The 13,183-nt window shown below is 32.3% G+C and overlaps 1 protein-coding gene across 1 annotated transcript; it reads left to right on the top strand.

Moving 5' to 3' along the window:
• The first annotated feature begins 3,910 nt into the window (after positions 1 to 3,910).
• On the top strand, positions 3,911 to 12,629 carry LOC131876360 (uncharacterized). The gene is made up of 2 exons (XM_059221519.1): positions 3,911 to 4,023; positions 10,875 to 12,629. Exon 2 carries the CDS (start codon positions 10,883 to 10,885, stop codon positions 11,480 to 11,482), a length of 600 nt encoding a protein of 199 aa, XP_059077502.1. The 5' UTR covers positions 3,911 to 4,023; positions 10,875 to 10,882; the 3' UTR covers positions 11,483 to 12,629.
• Positions 12,630 to 13,183: the final 554 nt, after the last annotated feature.

Raw genomic sequence — 13,183 nt, 5'->3', positions numbered from 1 at the left:
AAATATCAAAAGTGAAACAAGAGAATGAATGTTTGAAGTTAAAGTTATCTGTATGTGGTGTATCAAGTGGCACAAATGATTTGTGTGATTGTATAATTGGTAAGTGTTAATGTGTTTATGATAAAGAATGTAAGAAAGAAGATGACAATGTGTTTGCAAATATTGTTAGTTGTGATGATAAGAATGTTGGCTTGAAGATTATGAAGAAAATGGGTTATGATGGTGAAGGATTGGGAAAACATAAACAAGGAACCAGAGAGCCTTTTGAAGCAATAATGAGGCCAGAGTATGAGGGCCTTGGAAATGTCATAAGAAAAGAAAATGATGCTACCAGTTCAAGCAAAATAACCCACGAAAGGCATTGTATTAGGTGTTCTCATTGCAATAGAAAAGGTCACATTAAAGACATGTGTTCGGATTTACATCCATGTAAAATTTATGGTTTAAGAAATCATTCTAAAAAAATGTGTTGGAAGAATAAATCTATGATCTAGGTTACATATAAAAATGGATTGTGGATGTACCTATGGATATAGTTGGGAGAAGCTTAAAATTATGTTAAGAGGTTGTACAAATTTTCATGTGTGAAAAATGTTAGCAATCATAAAAATTTTGAATGTTCAATAGGGATGAAAAATATTTTGAGTTAAAAGAAATCATTATCTAGTAAGACATTTATAGATTGTGAAGATAGAGGAAGTTTCAGGATGTTTTGAAGACTTCAGACTGTCGCATCAGTTGGGGAAGCCAAACAAATGTACCAAAGACATTATGAATGTTGAAAAAGTGCACCAGTTGTAGCAACAACTAGTTAGCAAAAAAAAAAAGAAGAGATTGCAAAAATAAAGAGAAGATTGATGAAGAAGTTGACTACCATAGCAGTTGAAGAAAGGTGTAAAGAACAAAAGGGTAGATGGTATGATAGTTGTTGAGACTCAGAGGGACTGTTGGAGACATAATCTCAACCACTCCATCAAGTACAGTCAGCATAAAATCAAGACAGATTTTGCCATGGATTTGATAAAATATCACACTAAATCCTCCAACTTGTCCTCTGTATTATCAACTAAATTTCACAACCACTTGTAGGATATTTTGTAATGTATGTGATCAATAAACAAAATTCTGGAAGTTTCTTCTAGCTACCTCCTACCCATTCTAGAAAGATCTAAGTCCTCCATAAAAAGAGGCACTTGATCGATTAAAGGATGAATAAAAAATTGGCTTTCATTTTGTATTTGTTTTCCCCGTTTCCTACATCTGTTTTGTGTTTCCTCTATTTTTTATATTTTCTCCACTGATCCATCAATCTACAAATCAGACATTTTCAAAAACCAAAATAAAAAAAAGTTATACAAATAGCCTACAGTGAAAAAATGTCATTTACAATCTCACTGTATACAATCAAAGCTATAAAACATGTTGGGTGAAAATTTTGTAAACTCGAGAGAGATTACAAAATGTGAGTTTCACCACAATACATGAGAGAATATCTCTCAGAAGGCAAGATATGATCCCTCCTACATATAAGGGAAGGCTCCCCCTTTGTACTGCAAACTATATCCTATCTGCTAATTTTACAATAATCCAGGATGATATAATTACTTTACTCTCTGTTTTTAGAGTAAGTATTAACCCAATTCTCTATTTAGATTGGATTTTCTTTCCGAAGGTTGAAAATACTTCTTATTTGCAATTATATAAAATCTATACTAACTTTAGAAGCAAAGTGTCCATAAGAGTATTAAACCTCTCGTTGCTCCCTTTTATTGAAAATAACTTTGGGACAGGAAAGTAATAATAAAGCTCAAAGTTTTCTTTTTATCACTATCCTATCAACCTTTACAAATGGATGACTCTTTCTTACAATAAACTTTCAAGTACAACTAAGCAGAATTAACCAAGAAGCTCATAAAAGCTCAAAGACTTTCCATGACTTCCTATAAAGCTTTAGGAACAAAGACGAAATATGTGTAGCTCAAAGACTTCAACATACACTTCACCTTAAATGTGCACAAATGTAGAAGGTAAAAACAACACAAATTCTGCAAGTTATCTCTTTGCTTGAGAATGGAACATTAGCTTCAAACGTGATAAGTAGCTCAAAGACTACAAGATCAAGTTTGACAATATAACATTAATTATAAACATAACAAGCAGCTCAAAGACTACAATATTGGGTGTAAGTCTCTTTCAAATAACACCACAATACTCACAATCAACTCCAAATAATGTTGTCACATTACAACTTGTTCCAAGACACAGATTGAAAGCGACTTGTCTCTTTTATTGATTGTAATTTGATTTACATCTAAAAACAAAGTTTTAGAGTGCTTCCCAAACCGATAGAGTTTTGTTGCATTACCAAAAGATAGATCCAAAGATAAAAAAGATTCCTGAATTAAAATATCCTTATTACAATGAAGATCCTACATGTGTACTAGTGCATACATAAAATGACACTTGAGGTGTCGATAGCTTATGACAAAATGACACTTGAAGTGTCGATTGAAATTACAAAATGCCACTGCATTAGAGAGGCATAAAAATGACTAAGTGTCTAGAGACACATCTTTATTATGACCATCCTTCTTCAAAAAATCTTCTTATTGTTACCAAGTAGCTTGTGTTTCAAAATCATATGGTGTTTGCAATGTTTGACGCCAATGAGGATGGGAGGAAGATCGAATAGGAGTCTTACTTCTTGAACCTCATTGTCTTTTCCCTAGAGATGGTTTTTACATTTGAATAGAACGATAATAGTGAAGTTGAGTGCATAGATGGCATCCCATGAGTTTGTATGCATTTAGCAAAAGGCTACACTCATATAGATCTTGCATCGACAATATAAAAACCCTAATTATTGCTCTCAATCTACTTCTCTATTATTTATTGCACTTCATCAATAACATCAAGTCTCAATCATTCATTATTATGATATTACGTCATTATTAGTTATTTATCCATCTATCACATTTGATGCTCAATGTGTTCAAATTTACTACAAAATCATTGAATGAAGTTGTCTATTTATAGGCACCAACACAAACAAATGCTTTTTCACAAGTGCTAAAGTTCCTAGGGTTGAAGATTTAAGAACACACAAAAAAATCATGGTTGTCCTCCAAAAAAAAAAAAGATTGCCCCCTACAAACTTAATCCAAATCTTTGAATAAAACTTCAAATTTCACAACACGCTTTTATGATAATATACTTATCTTGAATCCAATCTCAAATTTCAAATATTTACTTTCTATCACATTTAAACCAATTTTTAATTTAAATCTAAAATACATATTTATTTTAACTATTTTATCTTTATTTTAATTCCAAATTCATCAAATCCAAATGCTCTCGTATTTCATTATCGTTGACTAATTATCGCACATATTTCAAAATACGTGTTTCCACACTCTTCACTTAAAAATGCCACAATAAATTTATTAAAATATTGAAAATTGTAAGGCTTTAGTAAGACTTTCCACAAAATGACATGGAGACTTTTCAACAACGGAAGAAGCCTCCGTAACAAACGCGCTCTGGCAACTTCCCAGACGGGTCTAACACGGCATAAAATTCTTTGCTCTATTTTTCAAGAATAATTCTTACGAATAATTCTTCCAAACAATATGACCGCATTAAATATAAGTTTACATGTATAGCTTATTGTCTAACGCAAACTAGAGGTGTTATCTTACTAATTAGTTTAATAAATTTAAAGAGGAAATAGTAAATTTTAGATGTAAATTTATGATAATTATATGTAATACGAATTATAATTTTCAAAGAAAGTAAATTTTTTTAAACATTACCTAATCTACAAATTCACCGTTATGTAGAAAAGACTTTAAATTTAAAAAAAAAAAAAACTATAATTACATTTGTTCAATTCCGTAAGACCATCCTGAATAAAATCAGAGTCCAAACTCCAATAGAAATCAGAAGAAAGCTAGCTATCTTTACAGCAAATTTAGAAAAGGCTAAGGCTAAGGGGTCTCAAGAGGATAGAAGATCGCACACCAGGTATTTATGGCTTTCTATACTTATTCACTGCCGACTCTGTTAAATTATGTTTAGTAGGTCTGAGAAATGAACCACTCGTTGGTGAAGATAAGGAGTATGGAGTATGGAGTATATAGAAATTGTTCTGGTTCTGTTATTGAAGCAAAGCTAATCCAATAAAGATTAAATCTAGATACGGAATGTGTCTGGCTTGTAGAAGCATTTGATTTGAACAGCAGAACTTCCTGTGATGGTATGAAAACCGTATATTCTCGCAAAAGAAAATATTATATGTCTAAAATGTGCAGATCATTTGAAGTAAAATGATGTTGAAATTTGGGTAAACAAGAATATGTAGAGAAGTATATAGTACAGATTTCTGTCTTCTAATTCTACAAACATAGGATAAGAAAGATGAAAAACAGGGCATACATAATTTTGAAAATGTATAGCATTCGATTTAATCAGAGCTTCCTGTAATGGTAAGAAAACCGTATATCCTCGCCAAAGACAGATTTGTTGTTTAAAATGAATAGATCATGGGACAAAATTTATGGCGGAATGTTAGAATTTGGGGGTAAACGGGATTATGTGAAGAATGAAGTATATGGCGCAAATTTTGTGTCATAAGACATTTTTTTTACTTTTAATTTAATTGAACAGAGGATAGATAGATTATCAATGTGGATTTATTCTGTTGATGAAGTTGAATGGTTCAAACTGAGTCTATCAGAAATCCAATATTGTTGAGTTAAAAATTCTGATATCATAAGGGATGAGGTCTAGATCTGTCCCAAACAACTTTGGTGGAATGTGTTGGATTCTAAAGTGAAATAAAAGTGCAGAAATAAAACAAAGAATTTAAAGAAGACAAAAAGGAGACAACAGATTTATTGTGGTTTGGCAAACTGCCTACATCCACACTACAGCAGGGGAATCCATTATATTAAACTCAATCTGTCAAGTTACATTACAGCAGCTCAGAACTTCAGAAGTGCTTCACTATCATCTTGTGTCATTCCAACCGAGGTTGCTGTTGGAAGTGAAAACACTCTGAGAGGGGGGGGTGAATCAGAGTGTGCCAAATTTTACCACTCAGTTTTGCACATAGGACAAATGGGCAGAGACATTACAGGTTACAGAAATAAATGAATTAGATCTTAAGAAACATACTATTGCCAAAGCATGTACAAGTGATCATTAAAATGAATAATTTTCGTTGTGCACTTAAAGAAAAACAAGATGGCTGAACAGATAAAAACTAAATAGTTATTGCAATAACAGCTGAGAGCAAGAATTGAAGTATCAGAGCAGCAGCTAGTGAAATACAAAGAGGCAAGATTGAAAAACATAACACCAAAAATTTTCTTGAGTGGAAAACCTTCTTGGGGTAGAAAAACCACTCGACAACAGTCTTTTTATTATCTCAAAGGGCACCAACCCTGTACATTGTTCAAGAAGAATTAAACCCCTATTCCTCTACAAACTCAAGTTTCAATCACTGGTAGCCTTGTAACTACAAAAAAATAATGTAATCACAAAGATATCAATGATGGGAACAAAAGAATGGAGCAATAAAATGTATCCAACTACAAAGAAGTTGTTTTTAAAAAACCTCAGAACAGAGAGAGTATTTAATCTCAATCTTTGAACTTGAATCTGAAATACATTAATCTTTATGTGCACATCAATGCATAAAATTCTCTAATATTAGCCTCTCTGTCTCCATGATACTCAAAAATGTTTTTTTCTTTCCCACTTGTTACAACTTTCAACGAACTATTTCTCTATTTTATAAACAAAAACAAATCTTCATGAGAAACCCTCGAAGTAGAGTTTCTAAACCCACGTTAGGGTTAGACAAAAAAACTGTTTTACAATACACAGTTACATCAACTGTTTTTTTTCTTTTTAAAAACTGCTCTTCTTCAACTGACAGAAGATATTACAAAAACAAAAAACTCTTTCATCTTTCATTTCCGAAAAACGGAAAGAACAAAAAAAATATTTACCTTAACTGATTCGAAAACCACCAGAGAGTAAAAATGCTTTCTTCATATCGTTCTTTAATCTGCTCTTGTGAAAAAGACAATAAAGATGTAGATAATACCTGTCATTGAAGACCACAAAAAAACACCTGTAGAAATGCGGCAGCAGAATCCACATAAAAAACTCCATATTATTCCAAAGAACAGAGTCAAGAATTCTATCAACAGAAAACTTGCACTGAACTGGTAAACATATCAAAAACCCATGAGCAAACTCAAAGAAACGCTCCGCATTCACAGCATAAGACACGGTGGCGGCTAGGGTTTGAAGTATGTAGAAAGGAATGTGAATATAACCAAGCTTTTCTTTTCCAAGCTTAACCAAGACTTAGCATCCGTAAATGAAAAAAGAAACTCATTTGAAATCCATATCACATTGCCCACCATGTGGATCATAATTTTCAAGTGACTTAGGCGCTCAGTCAAATAACATGCTCATTCACCTTTTACTGCCACGCAACCACCCATAATGCCAGATAGGAGTCAAACTTAACCATGATTAAGATTAGCCACGATGTACACTTTTTGGCATCAAGGTCAAAACGGGGTCAACAGTTGCTTGACTGATCAATGTATTAAATTCATTGATATGGTTCGCCATTACACAACCTTCCTTCATCTTAGGCTTATAAAGCTTCTTCATGATAAACAGAATGGATACCCTTTAGTCTTTGGCTATCAATAAAAAGAGATTTCATCTTAAGACTTGTATTTTCTTATCACGCAGTTAAAACACTTCTGTTCGTAAGTCAAAAAAAATTTCAGTCAAAGACTTGAACTCTTCCATTCAAAGAAGTTTCCCTCCAAGATTTAAGTTCCCTTATCAGACAGCTAAAATGGTTTTCTCTATCAGTCAAAGAGGTTTTATACTAAGACTTATATTGTCTAAGTGACTTTGATGGAATAGATACCCCACAATCTTTCACTATCAATCAATAAGACTTCTTGCATTTCTTTAATTAAACAACTAAAATGATGCTGTGAAACCTTTAAACAGAAAATAGATTTTTTTTTTAATTAAGATACTTTGACAGTACAGAATGAAAGATTGTTACTTTGACTGTACAGAATGAAAGATTGAAAAAGAACAAAAATAAATGCTTACAAATTAGTAGAGATCAGGTTGAGTACTGAAATTTTCCTTTCTACACAAGGAAATTTACTTTTTACTATTCCATCTAAAAACGGAAGGAAAATTCTGCCGTTGAACTAGTTGTCGTGGAGAAAAATTAACATCCGAGAAAATTTTAGTAAGTTAGAATCGTGTTTTAAAAATCGAAAACAATGAAAAACTGCTATAATCGATCCAACAAAGCCCCGATTCCTCTGTTACCGGCAGAAAACGATCTAGAGATCGCGTGCATCCCAGTCATCCCGAAACAGTTTCTTAAGAAGCCACACGCCCAAATGAACTTGTATTTGCTGGAAAATCGTCTCCCCAAAGAAAATTTACACATTCAATCTGAGGATTTATGATTTGCTTGTCCTCACTTTTATGTTTTTCTTACCCTGTTTCTCCATGTGATTTTTATTTTTAGCTACTCGTTCCTCTACTTGAGAAACATTTGGGATATACATCTGAGAGGAACAAACCCTTGTGGGAAGTATGAACGGATCTCTCGATTGCGGTATAATGGCCGACTTATTTCCTGACGTCTTTTGGCCGTTGGAGATTTTTATTATAACTAAGATAGTGGCCCCTTTGATATGGTTAGCTTATCATACCACTAGTGCAATGGATAATGACTTGTTCAGTTACCTTACAGTATTGTGGTGTAAGGATAACAAAAAGCATTTAGAGATGTTAATAAGTTCAATTCTCACATGAGTGCTGTAAATTATCTTGTAGACCCATATTAAGATTGTCTGCATTAAATGAATGTTTTTAATAGGATTGTCTGCATTGAATGAATGTTTTTAATAGGCCAAACAGTTTATGAGATTCATGGGTAGCCAGCAAAAGAAGAGTATGCAAAGACCAAAGAACAATCTACTAAACCTCCTTTTCCATTTCTTTTGCATCTTGGATCTTAAACTGTGTAACTTGATTGTAGACCATAAAAAAATCTTTCTTTCTTTCTTTGATTTCATTTGTTTAAGTCTTTCATGCTTGTTTATGGATGGTATGATTTCATATATAAAAAGTGATTTTTTGTATCCATCATGAAAAGGAATATGGATATGACAATTTTTTTTATAATTTATTATTTGTTGGAGTTGAATATGAGTATGATAATTTTTTTAATTTTATAAATTTTATAAGTTATGATTAGATATAAAAGTGGATCATTTAAATTTATTATAAAAACAATATTTAGTAAAACAAAATGAATAAAATATATATCATTCTAGAGATAATTTAATTGATTGAATCTTTTTTAAATTATCTTTTTAATTAATAGTCTATTATCATTTTTAGTGATACAAAATCTACAAATTAACATTAAACATGCAATATAAGTGATAGATCACAATGGATAGCATGCACATGGAAGTGTGTGCAAATATAGGCATGATAAACATGTGAATAGAGTGAATATCTAGTATATATATATAAGTAAATAGTAAAAAATAAAAAATCAATTTTACATAAAATTATATCATTTACTAATATATCAAAATACTTATTCAAAATAAACATAACATAGCTTTACATTTTTTGTTTGGTGGGGGATTTTATATCAAACTCATATAATTATTTAGCTACAAATGAACTATATTATTTAGGGGTGTTCTATAAGCCCGTTTTTCATTTCTCATAAGTTTTAGGGATGTTCCATAAGCTTATTTTCCATTTTCCATAAGATTTAGGATGTTCCGTGAGCCCATTTTCCATTTCCCATGGGCTTAGAGATATAACATAGGAAAATGAACTATATTATTTAGGTTGTTTTATTAAAGAACCAACTAAGTGTTTGTAAAGTAGACACCTAACTTATTCTACTCTTTTGTGTTACTATATTAATTGTCACATTTATAAGGGCTTTAATTCATTTTTGTACATTCTATTGAATATAAAATCTATTGTAGTAAATCTTATTTTGAAGTAAGTTCCAAACAAATCCTTTTGCGTTACTATATTAATTATGGAATTTATAAGGGGTTTTAATTCATTTTTGTACATTCTATAGAGTATAATATCTATTGTAGAAGATCTAGTTTTGAAGTTCCAAAAAAATTATGTTGGGTGGAGTTAAATCAATTAGATTTCAGATAATATTCCTATTTAGTTTAGAGTCAATGATTGAGGGGTATCCATTCGGACTCAGTAGGACTTGATCTTTGGTGGGTTCAAAACTATTCAACTTCACTAGCAAACCAATGGCCCATTGATAAAAAATAATGATTTGCAAATAAAGATGTCATACATGTTTTACTAACTTGAAACAAAATTCAGCCACCGTGATAATACATTTTTTACTTCCTATAATAGTGCTAAAATGTACTGGTTCTTATAACTAGTATAAATGAGTAAATTTAGAGAAAGTTAAAAAGGTTAAAGTTATGACTTTATGTGACTGTATAGCATATTTTGTTTAATAGTTACTGTTGAAATCTAATAGTATTGTTTTGTAGAATTAGTAGTTTTATAATTTTATGTTTTTTATTTTAATTTTAATGATTATTTTACTTAAAATAAAGTTAATAGATCAAATTTGAATGGAAATGAAAAAAAGAAAGAAAAACATATCGACAGCTACCTGACATATTATTCTTTCTGTAGTACACCGCATTTTTTCATAGTATAATGTTACAAAATATAATAACTTCCGCATAATAAAAGAAGATTCTGACTATATAATCTCAGCTCTCCATATTTTTCCATAGCATAATTTCAATTTAAAAAATATAACAACTTTACCATAATAAAAGGAGATAAATAGTTTCTAGAAGATACAAGTTCACACGTGAGGGATTTATGATGCGAAAACCTGGATTGAGTCGAAATAAACAGATGGAAAACAACAATAAGATACTTACAGTGGTCTAAGGTAGGAAAAGTTACCTTATTTGTGAGTCTGTGTTACAAAGATTGTTAGTGCAACAACATTTTAATTTATATTTTGAAAGAAAAGTTCTCCATAAAATATTCGCCCATCATAGACTCGTTGAGAATTTTTTTTTCTAAAGCTCAAACCTTTCCACTTGCTTGTCAAATTTTAACAAGATGAAATTATCGCCTCATATATATCTCCAGACAGACTTTTTCAGAAAGGGTGATATCCCTTCACACAGTTTAGATCCAGAGCCCAGGAGCAAATAACATTCTTAAACTGTGTTAGAGTGTCATTAATGGGAAAAAGCGTCCAGATTCAACCTCAGGACATATATTTTGATAAGAACCTGTACTACAAGCTGCTCTGCATATGTAAATGCTAGTAAAACCAGAGTTGAATTTACAATTTACAACTTAATATAATTATAGTATTAGAAGGAAAGAGCAATTTAGTTATTGAGGGTTGGGAAGTATGTAGAGAAAATGATGGAATGTTTATAAATGGTAGTGCAAATCATTATAGATCACTTTGCATAGGTCAATCAAATACATATAAAATTACTTTTTTCATCTTGTATCTTGTCTTGTGTGAGAACCTCATAATTTTGGTGCTAATTAATAGAAAAACAGGGGCCACCCTAACATCATCCAGATTCATTATAATCCCAAGACTTTCTAAATCAATCACATTTCTGTCTTATTTATTTTTTTCCCTCTTTCTAGCTTTGATGGATGAGGCAAATAAATCTCATGATCTAAAACCCTGTTTTCGCTTATTGAAATTTCTGTTATCTTAATTAACTTATGATTGTTTTTGTGCACTACAGCTGCCACAATGAGTTCTGAGAAAAGCAGCAGGTGCGAAGCCCTACGAAAGGCAGGAAATGAGATATATTCTCAAGTGCGCGATGGCTGTTATGGGTCTTGTGTATTGAGGCTCAGATTGGGCAAAGCTCTTAACCTATACGAAGAAGCTCTTAAGGCAGCAGGCCACGATAAGAGCGAAAGAGCATCGAGTTATAAAAATCTGGCAGCAGCAAATTGGTTATGGGGAAAATCAGAATGGCAGATATACATGCAAGGGTCTGATGGAAGTAGCGAAGCTTTGCAAGCAATCAGGGCTACCAAAGAGCGAATATCAAAATCCCTTAAATTTTATTTACTGGCTTTTGAATTGGGGGAGTCTGGTACTAAACCAGAAATATGGTTAACACAGTTACAGGAGACAATAGGTGACAAAATCATTGGGTGGGTAACTGAACAGATTGACGCTAGTGGTGTATGCTTTGAGCCCATACTAGTTGATCTGTGTGCACAGTTAGAAAATGGCAGATCCAACACGAAAAGAGGGTTAGCGGCTCTTTTTTATATGTTTTATGTCTCACTCATCTTTAATCAGGGCTTCAAATATATCACCAGCGAAGATGAAGGATAAGAGAGAAGAATTGAAGACAATGGTTACAAACGCTGCTTGAATGCAATCAAGGAGTGTTATCTGCCATTAAGTAAGGGTGAGGGTATTGCCAATTCCACAAATGATATTGATTTGATAAAAAAAATTCAGGAGCTGAAGGAACAGTTGTTGCTGCATGAATTTATATTTGAATCTATACAAGCCCGTTGCCAAGGAGATGCAATTCTTGAGAGGGCTTTATTTGAGGATGAAGCAGTGAGCAAGGAACTAGTGTGGGATGCCATTGATTGGTATAGGCATTCTGTTTCGCTTAGCAAAGAGAAAAATCCAGAAAGTGATGCTATTGCCCTCAGCCGAATTGGGAAAGTATATTCATCTGTCTTGAAATCAGAAAAACATGCCTATCCTTACCACTTAGAAAGCACAGAAATTGCCCAAGAAATCATGTGTCCACGTATAGCAGAGTCCGAGTGGTATAAATACTCATCGTTGAAGGTGCATCAATACCAAATCGAACAAAAGGCAAATGCAGCGAGGATTGAAGAAGCAATTAATGTGATTAAGGTGTAAGGGGAGAAAAGCTCGCAGTCTTTTTTGAAATTCATATACAGAGAACACAGCCATCCAGATCCGAAGAAAGGTCAGATGGGTAAAATTGATACTCCTGCTGATGTTAAGGCTGCTCTTCGAAAAGCTATACAAGCATACCACCCTGATAGTAACAATTCCTTTCACCAGGACTGGAAGAATTTGTGCGAAGAGATTACAAAAATATTAAACTGCAAATATAGAGCCTTCAAATAAATAGATCATGATTGCTGTCCTCAGAATCAGACAGGCTTTCGATGCTAGTAAGCAAAGCACCGGGCATGTCTCAATTCATTGTGATTCTGTTTTTTCTCGTTGCTTCTCTAGTATTGGTTTCTCATACCAGTCCACCATGCTGGAACTCAGTCATGGGAGGACACATCATCTTCCTTCGTATTTTTAGGGAATGGAATGGGGTAGTTGATTGTCTTGTCAAATGAATTTCTGAATTTATGGAGGATTGGTCTTATTGAGAATAGGGTTCAGCTATCTCCAGAGTTATCTGTTATGTTGGATCAACTTATTGATCTGGATAACTCTTTGAAGTTTTTTTTTTGGGCGGGTTGACCCTGTTGTGCTATATTTCTCTCTTTGTTTTGAATAAATTTTTACCCTTTTATTGTCAAGTTAGGTTAATTAGTTGGTTGGGTAGTTCACTTCTGTAAATTAGTTTTGTATAAGAAATAATGACTTTATAAAGCAAATACATTAGATGTAATGATTGAACCGTATGAGAATAATATATTACCTCTTTAATTTTACAATATAAATCTTAAATATTATTTTTCTATTATTGTTGCTTGCATTTTTTCTTTAAGAAAACATGGCATTTTGATGACATGAAGCGCTTTTAATGTAGAATCTTCCACTTCCATCTGGTTCACATTTTAGGACTATTAATATTAGCAATTTTTAGGATTGTTGATATTCAAAATTATTGGTTGAATATGAGGTATATTAGCAATAGAATTGAAGTTTGGAGGATTTTGGCTGTTAACAGAATCAGGAACGCTGGTTAAGTGCTGCTATTAGTTAGTGGAATTTTTTAATATGCTTCTTATCTTTTTGAATCTGTCCAAAATTTTAATAAGTAGAAAAACAAATAAAATGTATTTGTGGGTTTTTATACTATGC

Source organism: Cryptomeria japonica, chromosome 5 (assembly GCF_030272615.1).
Source record: "Cryptomeria japonica chromosome 5, Sugi_1.0, whole genome shotgun sequence".
Lineage (NCBI taxonomy): Eukaryota > Viridiplantae > Streptophyta > Pinopsida > Cupressales > Cupressaceae > Cryptomeria > Cryptomeria japonica.
This window is presented reverse-complemented; position numbering and strand designations above follow the sequence as displayed.

Excerpts from the sequence above, each read along its gene's own strand:
- LOC131876360 (XM_059221519.1), top strand. The coding sequence starts at position 10,883 with ATGAGTTCTGAGAAAAGCAGCAGGTGCGAAGCCCTACGAAAGGCAGGA.